This window comes from Elephas maximus, chromosome 13 (genome assembly GCF_024166365.1).
Source record: "Elephas maximus indicus isolate mEleMax1 chromosome 13, mEleMax1 primary haplotype, whole genome shotgun sequence".
Classification (NCBI taxonomy): Eukaryota; Metazoa; Chordata; class Mammalia; order Proboscidea; family Elephantidae; genus Elephas; species Elephas maximus.
Genome location: NC_064831.1, coordinates 67239335 through 67252260, shown reverse-complemented (window position 1 = coordinate 67252260; position 12926 = coordinate 67239335). Strand labels below are relative to the sequence as shown.

The 12926-nt window shown below is 37.1% G+C and overlaps 1 protein-coding gene across 2 annotated transcripts in view; it reads right to left on the bottom strand.

Annotated features, from left to right (window-relative positions):
• The window catches only part of ETFA (electron transfer flavoprotein subunit alpha), a 94652-nt gene that overhangs the window by 43285 nt on the left and 38441 nt on the right, over nt 1-12926 (bottom strand). For both annotated transcript variants that reach the window (XM_049852869.1, XM_049852868.1), the window contains 2 exons: nt 9466-9534; nt 3449-3531 (listed from right to left, as the gene is read on the bottom strand). In XM_049852869.1, the coding sequence (XP_049708826.1) occupies nt 3449-3531; nt 9466-9534 (152 nt within the window). The remainder of the gene's footprint in view (nt 1-3448; nt 3532-9465; nt 9535-12926) is intronic.

Genomic DNA, 12926 nt, shown 5'->3' with positions numbered 1-12926 from the left:
ATTCGTACTGCCGATCTTTTGTTTATCAGCCAAGCTCTTCACCACTGGGCCACCAGGGTTCTGATAATTTCAATGGATACATAAATAGCATTAGACAAAATTCAACAGCCATTCATAAAAACTCTCAACAAATTAGGAATAAAAGGGAAGTTCCTCAAGTTGATATCGTTAAGAAAATAAATAGGTAAGCCATAGATTGAGAGAAAATATTTACAAAACATATATCTGATAAGGAACTGGTATCCAGAATATACAAAAAACTTCTACAACTCAATAATAAAAAGACAAGTAATTCAATAAAAGGGGCAAAAGATTTGAACAGACATTTCACGAAGGAAAATACCTCAATGGCCAAGAAGCACATTTGAAAGTGGTTGTTATTATTAGCTATCAGGGAAACATAAATTAAAACCACAATGAGATACCACTACCCATCTACCAGAATGGCTAAAACACCAAATGTTGGCAAAGATGAGAATAACTGGAACCAACATACATAGTTGGTATAAGTATGAAATTGTACAACCACTTTGGGAAAAAATGGCCCAGAGATGGGTGTCAGAGTTCAAGTAGGGTGAGAAAGGTATCTGTATGGAGGTCAGACTAACGGAAGGAATTGATAATTTTCATACTATGTGCCAAATCAAAAAATGGAGGCATAAAATGAGAGACTCAACAATGAAATCGAAAAAATCCACACACACACAAAAAAAACCAAAGAACTACTGGAACAGAAAAATAAAGCAACTGAATTAGAAAAAGCAAGAGAAACACTCAACAAGAGTTGAACATATAGAAGATAGACTAAATGAACTGGAAGACAAAATAGCTGAATTTATCAAGTCTCAAGAGAAAAGAACAAAGAAAAACTAGCCCGAATGGAAATAGAATTACTGGATCTCAGAGCCATGACAACAAGAAAGGCACAGAAACAATTTTCCAAGAGATAATCAGAGAAAATTTCTCAGACCTGTAGGGGGAGAAATCAAGACATTCCCAAACAAACAGAAGCTCTGGGAATTTGCCACTACCAGACCAGCTTTGCAAGTATTACTCAAGTGAGTACTCCAAATTGAAAAGCAAGAGCATTAAATAAATACTTATATATATACACGGGGAAAAAATAATAGGAGAGAGAGAGATCTTCAAAAAAAACACAACAACACAGGCAATCATAAGGATCAAGAACATGATATTTCCAGGGAATAAACTCAATAATTAAATCCCGCAAGTAATACAACATCAAGTTTGGAAGAAATAAGTACAAAGTAAACTTATCAAATATAGGTCATATATTAAGGTTAATGGAGATACACCAACACATATGTGGGCAGGAGGAGCATATCAGGAATAGATTTATTGTGTGAAAGTTGTATGCTAACTGTTGTTCATATGTTTAATAATGTTGTATACATGTGAGTATTTATTTAGTGTTCTTGCCAGGAGCAAAACAGTAAGAAGGTAACCAAAAGCACAGAGAAGAAACAAGTCTACACGAGCCATGACCTCTTCTACCCTGAGACCAGAACTAGATGGTGCCTGGCTACCACCACTGAGTGTTCTGATTAGGGTCATAACAGATGGTCCCAGACAGAATGGGAGATATGTGGAGAAGTTAAATTCTTAAAAAAAAAAAAAAAAAAGGCAGACAAATTGGAACAGTAGAGAACAGAAGACTCCCTGAGGCACTCTTTAAACCCAGAACTGAGCCTATCCCAAGACCACCTTTTAGCCAAACACCAGAGTGGCACACAAAATAAAGGATATTACCCGTTAGATCAGTGCTCTACTTAAAAACAATCTGTATGAGGCCAAAAGGTCAACAATTACTGGAAAGTAAAGATGAGAAAATAAGGGGGCAGGGAAACCACAATACTGGAAATGGAATACAAAATACAAACAAAAAAATGTTTGTTAACAGACTATAATTAAATAGAATGTTGACACATGTGATAAAATATAACTAATGTCTCTGAACAATTTATGCAGAAATTGTCAAATGGGAACCTAACTTGCCGTGTAAACTTTCACCAAAAACTCAGTAAAATATTATTTAAAAACAAAAATAATAACCACAAGTGCTCCCCTTCAGTCAAAACAAATAAATGTTTATTTGCTACCTCTGTGCATATTCCTGGATTTCTTGTAGAAATATTATTAATTAGGAAGGTTGTAGACCTGCTGACCTTTTGTCAATTGAGACCTGAAGATGTCTACTCTTGTAAAATGGGACAAGTAAGATTTCTATAAAAATGCATGTGTGTCTGACCTAATTAAATGCCAGGGAAGGCTCACACTCATCTGCTCAGTAAATGCTCTCACAGCCTAACTAATGTGGCATCATAAGCAAACCAAGTCACACAGTGTTGTCATTCTACATTATAAATAATTTTACTATTTTAAGTTTTGAGATCTTATCTGACTTTATATAAGCTGAATATGAAAGTACTAACCATAAGTGGAAAGGCTAATACTCTTAATTTTATCAAAATTAAAAACTTCTGGTCATAAAAAGAAAATGAATAGGTAAGCAATAGAATAGGAAAAAAAAAACATTCACAGTATGTACATCTGACAAAGAATTTGTGTGGAGGTTATATAAAGCACTACAAGGAAACAATAAGACTTGAACAGCTATATCAAAACAAACCTCAAAGACAAGCCTTTAAAAAGGTGACAATTTTGAAATTTGAGTGAAGATCTGATACAACAGGGCACTGAGATACGAGATTTTTTTTAAATGGGCATGACTTAATATCTTGTTTTGAAATATGTAAGAACATTTTCCATCACACGATAGAGTTAAAATGGCTGAGAATCCTATTCACTGAAAACTTATATCAACTAAGAAATGTGAACAGTCATTAGATATTCTTAGTGATTCAATTTTGAAACCAGAATTTCCCACTACTCCTCTTTAAGTTTTGGATAGGTTTAACTGAAGACTATTCTAATATTACTTACCCGTATGGATCAGAATTTTCTGACTATAATGCAACTAAACAAAACACAAAAATAAACTGTATGTTCAGGAAGACATAAGAATGCAACTGTCATTCGTAACTCCCAATTTCAAAATTCTGTGTTAATTAAAATAGGTTCATTGTTCTGACTGATTTTGTTAATATCAAGGTTTCACAGCAAATGAACGTTATCGATGTGAACTTACTAAATTCATTTAATAAAAAAATGCTGCTTTTATCAGTTTTATATTTGGTGTTGTGATATGACCTCATTTGATAAAAACTGGGGGGAAAAAACTGGATTTAAGAGCTGCTAAGTATTTTATTGAGACCAAGAAATCTGCAGACATTCAAAAAAAGAGTATGGACTGCTTGTGAGAATGAGCACTGAATGGGACATAAATCACTCAGATTATTGTTTAATAAATACATATAGTACTTATCTCCATAGAATGTTGCATGGTATATTTTACTGCAATACTTACTGGTGCTACTATTTTTCCTGTCTGTCCAACTTGCATGTCATTGGGAACAAAGCCAGCATCAACAGCAGCACGGGAAGCACCAACTAGGGAGAAAAATATCCATCATTTTTTCAAGCTCCATTGTTGAGTTAGTTGGGATATTCACTGATAACTGTAATATATATATATATATATATATCCTGATACATTAGCAATTTCTTTTACAAAGGCCTTACTTAAAAAAAAAAAAAAAATCCCTATCACTGATTGAGAATTCTAAATACTAAGTTTCTATGCATTTTATAAACAACTTAAAATGCCTTCTATGTATACCCAAGGTTTTAGATTTTAAATTTATCTTAATTCCTCTGCTTTCTGTATCAAAAACTTATTCATAAAACATACACTACAATCTGTTCAGGATGTCATTATAATGCTCCTTTACCCAATAACGTCACAGCTTCTGAAGACAGGTACCATAAAATCATTACCTCTTGTGACCGGATAAAGAAATGAGTTGTATATAAACAAGATAAAGGTTTAGCCAATGTGTTTAAGACAAAGGTTTAGCCGATATTTGCCAATCTAAAACAAATAAATAAAATCTAACTGACCTCCTAATCTCATTTAACAGAAGTCAACAAGGAGCCCCATACTCGGGAGTAAAACCACCCTCTTCCAGCAGGGATCAAGAGTGGACCTCAGGAAGTCGAGGCTGCCAGAAAAGACAACTTGAATTCCAGGGAGTCTTACTGCAAAGCGGGGCATGGATATGTGGGTGGGAAGCAGTGGGTAGCTGAGGATGCTGGGTCCACAAGGCTGTGGTGTTTAAACCAAACAATAGTTTAGCTTAATTAGTAAAGAACGTCTGCCTTGAGCGTTGTGTTCTTTTAAGAACTATCTATATGGGATCAAAGTGACAAAGCAACTCAAAAGGTTAGATAGGGAACTTAAGAGGTAGTGTGTTCATGTTAATGAAGAAAAATCTGGAAAAGGCAGATGAGAATGGCTGCACAACCTGAAGAATGTAATCAATGTCACTGAATTGTACATGTAGAAACTCATGAAGTGGTGTATGTTCTGCTGTGTACATGCTTCACAACAACAAAAAATAAAAGAGTGAGCCTTAGGCCCCTTTGTCTCCATCTAGAGAGAACAAGGGGGAACCCTAGACAAATACTCTTCACCATCACCATCTACTTTGAGTCAGCCAGGACTAATAGCACCTGGCCTTTATTTATATCAGTCACTATAAGAAGCCCCAGACTCAGAGGTTACCCTTCACGATCTGCACACTAATTCCCATAATGTTCTGCATACTCCCCAATCTGTACCCATCCCCTACTCCTCGCCAACTCCTGAACCCTTACACTGTGATTTCTGAAACCCATAGCCCAGTATCAGCACACAAAAATCCTCTGTATCTTCCACCTCTATTGTCTTGCTCTAACCAAAACCCAGATGTCCCTGAGGACACCTACTGCCCACAGCCCTCTCCAGTGGTGGCTGCTTTGTCTCCCACCATCCTCATACCACTGTGCCTGGAGGAGGAGCTCCTCATTGCCACGCTCAGGAAGTTTTTCCTCCTTCCTCCCTAAAAGCTTTCAGATTTAAATCTTATGTCATCAGATTACGTCACTCACTCATTGCTATGGTCATCTATCAAGCCCTGTGTCAATCTCCTTCATTCCTCAAAGATCTTTAGCTTCTGGGTCACTGTTACACTACTCTTATCTTACTTCTTGGAGATTTCAACAGCCTGGCTTCTCAGTTCCTTAAACAACTCTGTTCCAGTCATCCTGTCCTCCATCCTACCACAGCCACACCCATGCTCCTATCCCAAACCTTGCCATTACCAATATCTACAATTCTTAATAATCTCCAACATTTATCTCTCAGCTCCTCTTTCTAGATGACTCCCTGTAGTTGCCAACTCTAACAATCCTCTGACCCTACTGGGATCTACAATTATATTCAATGTCCTTCCTTCCCATTATGTCCTCTCTTCTTTTACTCCCAGTATATATATCAGCTGGAGCCTTGGTGGCACAGCGGTTAACCGAAAGGTCAGCAGTTCAAACCCACCAGCAGCTCCTCAGGAGAGAGATGTGGCAGTCTGCTTCCATAAAGATTACAGCTTTGGAAACCCTATGGGGCAGTTCTACTCTGTCCTATGGGGTCACTATGAGTTGGAAGCGATTCGATGGCAAAGGGTTGTATCAATCACACATACAAAATCACACAAATCACTAATGTGCTGCTCAATGGCTTATTATAAAGTCAACACAATCATGTAACCACCATCCAGGATCATTCTTTTTTAAATCCACTCTAATCAGACTTTTGCCCCCACTACTCCACTGACACTGTTCGTCAAAGTCATCAATGGCCTCTGAGTAGCTAAATCCAATAGTCATGTTTCAGTTCTAATCTTCCCTGACCTATTAGCACCATTTCACAAAGTTGATCACACCTTCCCTCACTGAAATACTTCACCTGGCTTACTTACCATTTCTTTTTGGTCTTCTTTTACTTCTTCTCCCTTACCAATTAAGGTTACAGTGTCTAGAGTTTAGTCCTGGCACCAGTTTTTTCCCTACCCCCATACCCTTGGTGATTTTATCATCTCATGCCTTCAAACACCATTTAAATGCAACTGACTCCCAAATTTTTATCTCCAGCCAAAACTTCTCAACGAACTCCACATCCCAATACCACCTGCCAAACTGACACCTCTACTTGGATTTCTGTTAGATACCTCAAAACTTAACATGTCCCAGAATGAACTCCTGATCTTTCCCTGAAAACTGCTCCATCTGAGGTCTTCTTCATTTCAGCTAATGGCAACTTCTTCCTACCTGTAGCCAGGACAAAAACTTTCTCTCATAATCCATATCCAATCCGCCATAAAATCCTGATGGTTCTACCTTCAAATACATATCTGGAAACTGACCATTTCTCCTACATCTACTGCTATCCTGATCCAAGCCATCATCACGTCTCACCTAGATGCCAGAAATAGCCTCCTACTTGATCTCCCTGTTACTGCACTTATCCCCTACAGTCTACCCTCAGCACTGCAGCCAAGTGAGCCTTCTAATATTAATCAAATCATGTCACTCACTCTTCTGCTCAAACCTTCCAATGGTTCCCCATTTCACTCAGAGAAAAGCAATCTCTTTACAGGGGTCTACAAGGCTCTACCCCCAGTTTTATCTCTTACTACTTTCCTTTTCACACTCTCCATTCCAGTAATACTAGCTCTCATAGATAGAATTGTGTACCCCAAAAATGTGTGTCAACTTGGTTAGGCCATGATTCCCCATATTGTGTGGCTGTCCACCATTTTGTGATTTGATATAATTTTCCTGTGCTATAAATCTAATCTCTGCCTGTGGTTAATAAGTAAAATCAGGTTATGTAAAAGAGGACTAGGGTGGGATGCAACACTGTCATGCATTGAATTGTGTCCCCAAAAAAATGTGTGTCAACTTGGTTAGGCCATGATTTCCAGTGTTCTGTGGTTGTCCTCCATTTTGTGACTGATGTGATTTTTCTATGGTTGTAAATCCTAACCTCTGCCTGTGGCTAATGAGGCAAGATTAGATTATGTTAAAGAGGATTAGGGTGGGATGTAACACACTGGCTCAGGTCACATCCTTGATCCAATGCAAAGGGAGTTTCCCTGAGGTATGGCCTGAACCGCCTTTTATCTTACAAGAGATAAAAGGAAAGGGAAGCAAGCAAAGAGTTGGGGACCTCATGCTACCAGAGGGGCAGTGCCGGGAGCAAAGCATGTCCTTTGGACCCACGGTCCCTGCACCTGAGAGGCTCCTCGACCAGGGAAGATTGATGGCAAGGACCTTCCTCCAGAGCTGTCAGAGAGAGAGAGCCTTCCCCTGGAGCCAATGCCTTGAATTTGGACTTATAGCCTACTAGACTGTGAGAGAGTAAATTTCTCTTTGTTAAAGCCATCCACTTGTGGTATTTTTGTTATAGCAGCACTAGATGACTAAGACAAACAGCCTTACTCAGGTCACAGCTCTGATTCAATGTAAGGAGAGTCTCCCTAGGGTGTGGCCTGCATTACCTTTTGTCTTACAAGAGATAGAAGGAGAGAGAAGCAAAAAGAAAAATAGGGACTTCAGACTACCCAGAAAGCAGAGCAAGGAACAGAGCCCGTCCTTCGGACCTGGGGTCCCTGTGCTGAGAAGCTCCTAGACCAGGGGAAAGAGTAATGACAAGGACCTTCTCTCAGAGCCGACAGAAAGAGGAAGGTTTCCCCAGGAGCTGGCGCCCTGAATTCGCACTTCTAGCCTCCTAGGCAGTAAGAGAATAAACTTGTTTGTTAAAGCTATCCACTTCTGGTATTTCTGTTATAGTAGCACTAGATAACTAAGACACTAGCTTCCTTGCTATTCAATAAACATGCCAGAAATGCTCCTGCCTTAGACAGGCCCTTTGCAGTTTACTGTTCTCTTTGTCTGGAACACTCTTCCCTGAGATCGCCTCATGGCTTGCTCCTTCACCTCCTTCAAACCTTTGCTCAAATGTCTCATTGTCGTTACGGCCTACACTGACCATTTTATCTAAAATTACAGTGCTCCCTCCCCAAAACTCCTCCTTATCCTGCTCTATTTTTCTCCAGAGCATTTACCACTCTCTAATACACTACAATATTCACTAACTTATTATGTTCAATGTATGCAATAAGCAGAAAAATGGGACCCCAAAGAAATATTCACTTCTTAATCTCCAGGATCTACGAACATTACCTTATGTTGAAAAAAGTAAATATTACACTGTATAGCAGAAGATGTGATGGAGTTAAAGATCTTGAGAGGAAGAGCTTATCCTGGATTATCCGGTGGGCTCTAAATGCAGTTACATGCATTCTTATAAGAGGGAAGCAGGGAGAGATTAGACACAGAGAAAAAGGCGATGTGAAAACAGGCGGAGATTAGAGTAATGCACGCGCAAACTCAGGAACAAATGCCAGGGCAGCCACCAGAAGCTAGAAGCATCACGGAACGGATTCTCCCTGAGAGCCCCTGGATGGAATACGGTCCTGCCAATACCATGATTTCAGACCTCTGGCCTTCAAAACTGCAAGAATAAATTTCTGTTGTTTTAAGCCACCAAGTTTATGGTAATTTGTTGCAGCAGCCACTGGAAACAAATACAACGTCTGTCCCACACAGCTAGAAACATAAGTTCTACACAGGCAGAACTTTCCTGCTTATTTTGCTCACTGTTATTTCCCCAGCACCTAATATAGTACCTGCTCAGTAAATATTTGTTGAATGAATTAATGAAATAAGCATCCTAAGTCAAATACTGGCAACTGATTATAATCAGTATTATACCTTCATTCAGACAAAACCATTATTCTTTCTGTAGTTACATATATTATGTAATGTAAAAGCAAAGAAAAAGCCTGGGAGTTATACACAAAACTCTTAAAAAGGGGAGAAGAGACAGATTTAAGACTAGTGGTCAGGGATGATTTTAGCATCGACTACAGTGTTTCAGTTTTATAAAAGAAATATTTATGTATTCATGTGATTAAAAATTAACCTAAAATATTTAAAGTTTTTCAAAAAACATTCCATTCTCATCAATGCACTTTTAATAACAGGTTCCACCTCTCTTATAAATGGTTAACTACATTTTAAAAATAATTTTAAATGCCTATTTGTATGAGATTTATATTAGACCACCAATAAAGAGAAAAATCAGGGCACTCCTGGATCAGAAGTGGGCACTGAAGCTGACATTTACATTCTTTAAAAATGAAAAAAAAAAAAACTACTAAGATTTGTCAAATATAAGACTGTCACACAAATGTTAAAAAAGAGAACAAGGACATCATCTCTTTGATTGGATAAATCCAATACCATTTACTTGGAGGGTTCTTTTCAAAGAGAAAAGCAGAAAATTAATTAATTTACAGCTTTGATTGACTTATACATAAATAATGAAGAAAAAATATTTTCAATAAAAAGGGAACATTCTTCTATTAAAGAAAATAACTTTACCTGCAGCATGTAGTTGATCTGCCAAGTCATATAACAACTTAAAGTTCTCTCCGCTCTTCAAACCCCGACCTTATTTAAAAAATTGAAAAAAAAAAAAAAATTAAGCAAATATAAATTCCATTTTTCTATAAAGTGTTACTCTGTATACCTGACTGAATGTTCATATTGCACAACTGCCATATTAAGCATACCACCCCTTCTATAAAGTCTTTTTTCTCCTATGCTACCCCCCGCCGGAAACCCTGGTGGCGGAGTGGTTAAGCACTATGGCTGCTAACCCAAAGGTCAGCAGTTCAAATCCACCAGGCACTCCTTGGAAACTCTATGGGAGCAGTTCTATTCTGTCCTGTTGGGTCCCTATGAGTTGGAATCGACTCTGCGGCCACGGGTATGATATGGTACTGTACAGCCACCCCGTGCTTGTCCTTACTCCTGTACTTCTACAGAACATTCAACTCTGCTGTAATTAACTCATTAATAAACTAACTGTGTAATTAGTCTTTACCATCATTAGAATGAACATTAGAATGCACACTCTTTAACACCAGAGTCCACATCTATCTTGGTGACCGCTTTATTTTTTTTAACCATAGTACTCAGCAAAATTCCTTAGACAAAGTAGATGCTCAATAAATATTAGCTCAATAACTGACTGAAGCTACTATTTGAGTGGAAGTCACCCCACCAAACTTTAAACTTCTTAAGAGCAAGAACAGCCTGCCTTTTCACCTTTGTTTCTCTGGGACTTTTCACAGGGCCTGGACAGAACAAACATACAATAAACATTTATCAAATGAATGAATAAATAAACGAGTCAGATCCTTTTTTTTTTTTTAAATACTGTAATTATTTTTTTTCAATGCCCCTTGCATTCCAAGGCTATTTGGAAACTTAATTATTTTCTGTATGGTGTGCTTATGTTTAATTTGGACAGGTTTTAAAATAATTTCAATAAGTGGTCCTCTCAATTATTTTGTATATTTTTATGCAAATAATGCATGCCTTCTACATTTGCCAACTGTGCCCTCCCCTCAAAAGTATTTTTGTAAGTGTGTTGGCTAATTTTTTTTTTTTTTTACAGCAATACATAAAAAAATGGCATAGCAGTGCTTCCAAAAATACCTTGCAGGGGATGGTGCGGGTGGTAAATGAATTTGGAAGGTGTGTGTTATTTGTGTAAAATTGTGGTAATGAGCATGATTCAAAAGAAACAAGTCAAACAGAAAAAAAAACAGAAAAACCAATAAAACCAGAAATTGGTTCTTTGAAAAGATGAATAAAATTGACAAATCTTTAGCTAACAAAGAAAAAAGATGCAAATAACCAAAATAAGAAATGAAAGGGGGAACATCACAACTGATCTGATAGAAATAAATTATGACAGAATATTATGAACAGCTGTATAACAAACTGGATAACCTAGATGAAATGAAAGAATTCTTAGAAGCACACAACCTACCCAAATTGACTCATGAGGCAATAGAAAGTCTCAACAGACCCATAACAAGTGAAGAGACTGAATTAGTGATTAAAAACCTCCCAACAAAAAAAAAAAAGTCCTGAACCAGATGGCTTCATTGGGGAATTCTACCAAACATTTAGAAAAGAATTGACACCAATATTGTTTAAACTCTTTCAAAAGATAGAGGAGGAAGGAATACTCCCTAATTCATTCTATGAAACAAACATAACCTTGATACCAAAACCAGACAAACATGCCACAAGAAAACAAAACTATAAGCCAATAGCTCTTATGAATATAGATGCAAAAATCCTCAATAAGATACTAGTGAACAGAATTCAACAGCATATTGAAAGAGTTAGGCACCATGACCAAGGGGGCTTTATTCTAGAAATGCAGGAATAGTTCAACATTAGAAAAATCAATCAACATAATGCACCACATCAACAGAACAAAGGAAGAGAATCACATGATCATCTCTACGGATATACAAAAAACATTTGATAAAATCCAACACCCTTTCTTGATGAAAACCCCAAAGAAGACTGAAATAGATGGGAAATTCCTCAGTATGATTCAGGGCATATATGAAAAGCCAACAGCCAGTATTATACTTAATGGAGAAAGACTGAGAGCATTCCCTTTGAAATCGGGAACAAGACAAGGGTGCCCACTCTTACCACTTCTATTCAACATCATATTAGAAGTCTAAGCCAGAGAAATAAGACAAGAAAAAGAAATAAAAGGTATCCAGATCAGAAAAGAAGTAAAATTATCACTTTTCACGGATGATAGGATCCTATATACAGAAACTCCAAAAGAATCCACAAGAAAACTTCTGAGCTAATAGAGGAATTTAGCAAGGTACAAGGCCAACAAACAAAAATCAGTTGGGTATCTATACACCAGCAATGAGAAACATGAAGGGGAAATTAGAGAAACAATTCCATTTACAATAGCATCTAAGAGAATAAAATACCTAAGAACAATCCTAACCAGAGATGTGATGAACTTACACAACGAAAACTATAAAACACTGCTGAAAGAGATTAAAGAAGACTTAAATAAATGGAAAGATATTCTATGTTCATGGACTGGAAGACTTAATGTTGTTAAGATGTCAATATTACCCCAAATGATCTACAGAATCAATGCAATCTGATCAAAATTCCAATAGCCTTCTTTACAGAAATCGAAAAACCAATCCTCCGCTTTCTACAAAATCGCAAGAGGCTCCAAATAGCTAAAGCAACATTGAAAAAGAACAAAGTCGACAGACTCACACTTTCTGATTTTGAAACATATTATACAGCCACAGTAAGCAAAACAGCCTGGCATAACAATACACACAGACCAATGGGATAGAATCGAGAGTTGAGAAATAAATCCACACATCTATGTTCAACTAATTTTGACAAGGGTGCTAAGTCCATTCAATAGAGAAAGAAGAACCTCTTCAATAATGGTGCTGGGAAAATTGGATTTGACATGCAGAAAAATAATATAGGAGCCGTGCCTCATGCTATACATAAAAACAAATTCAAAATAGATTAAGGACCTAAATGTTTAAACTAAAATAAAAAAATCCTTAGAAGAAAATGGATAATATAATAACAAAAGCACAAATAGCAAATGGCAAAATAAATGGGACCTCATAAAAATTTTGAATTTTGTTCATCAAAAGACTTTATGAAAAAAGTGAAAAAGACAAGCTACCAACTGGGAGAATATCTTCAGAAACCATATATCTGATAAGAATCTAATAACCGATATATATATAAAGCTTTGACAAAAAAAAAAAAAGAGAAAAAACCCAATCATAAAATGGGCAAAGGACCTGAAAAGACATTTCACCAAAGAGGATATTCAAATGGTCACCAGACACATGAAAAGATACTCAGTGTCATTAGCCATCAAAGAGATGCAAATCAAAACTACAATGAGATACCATTTCACTGTCACTAGGTTGGCTCTGATTAAAAAAAAAAAAAAAAACAGA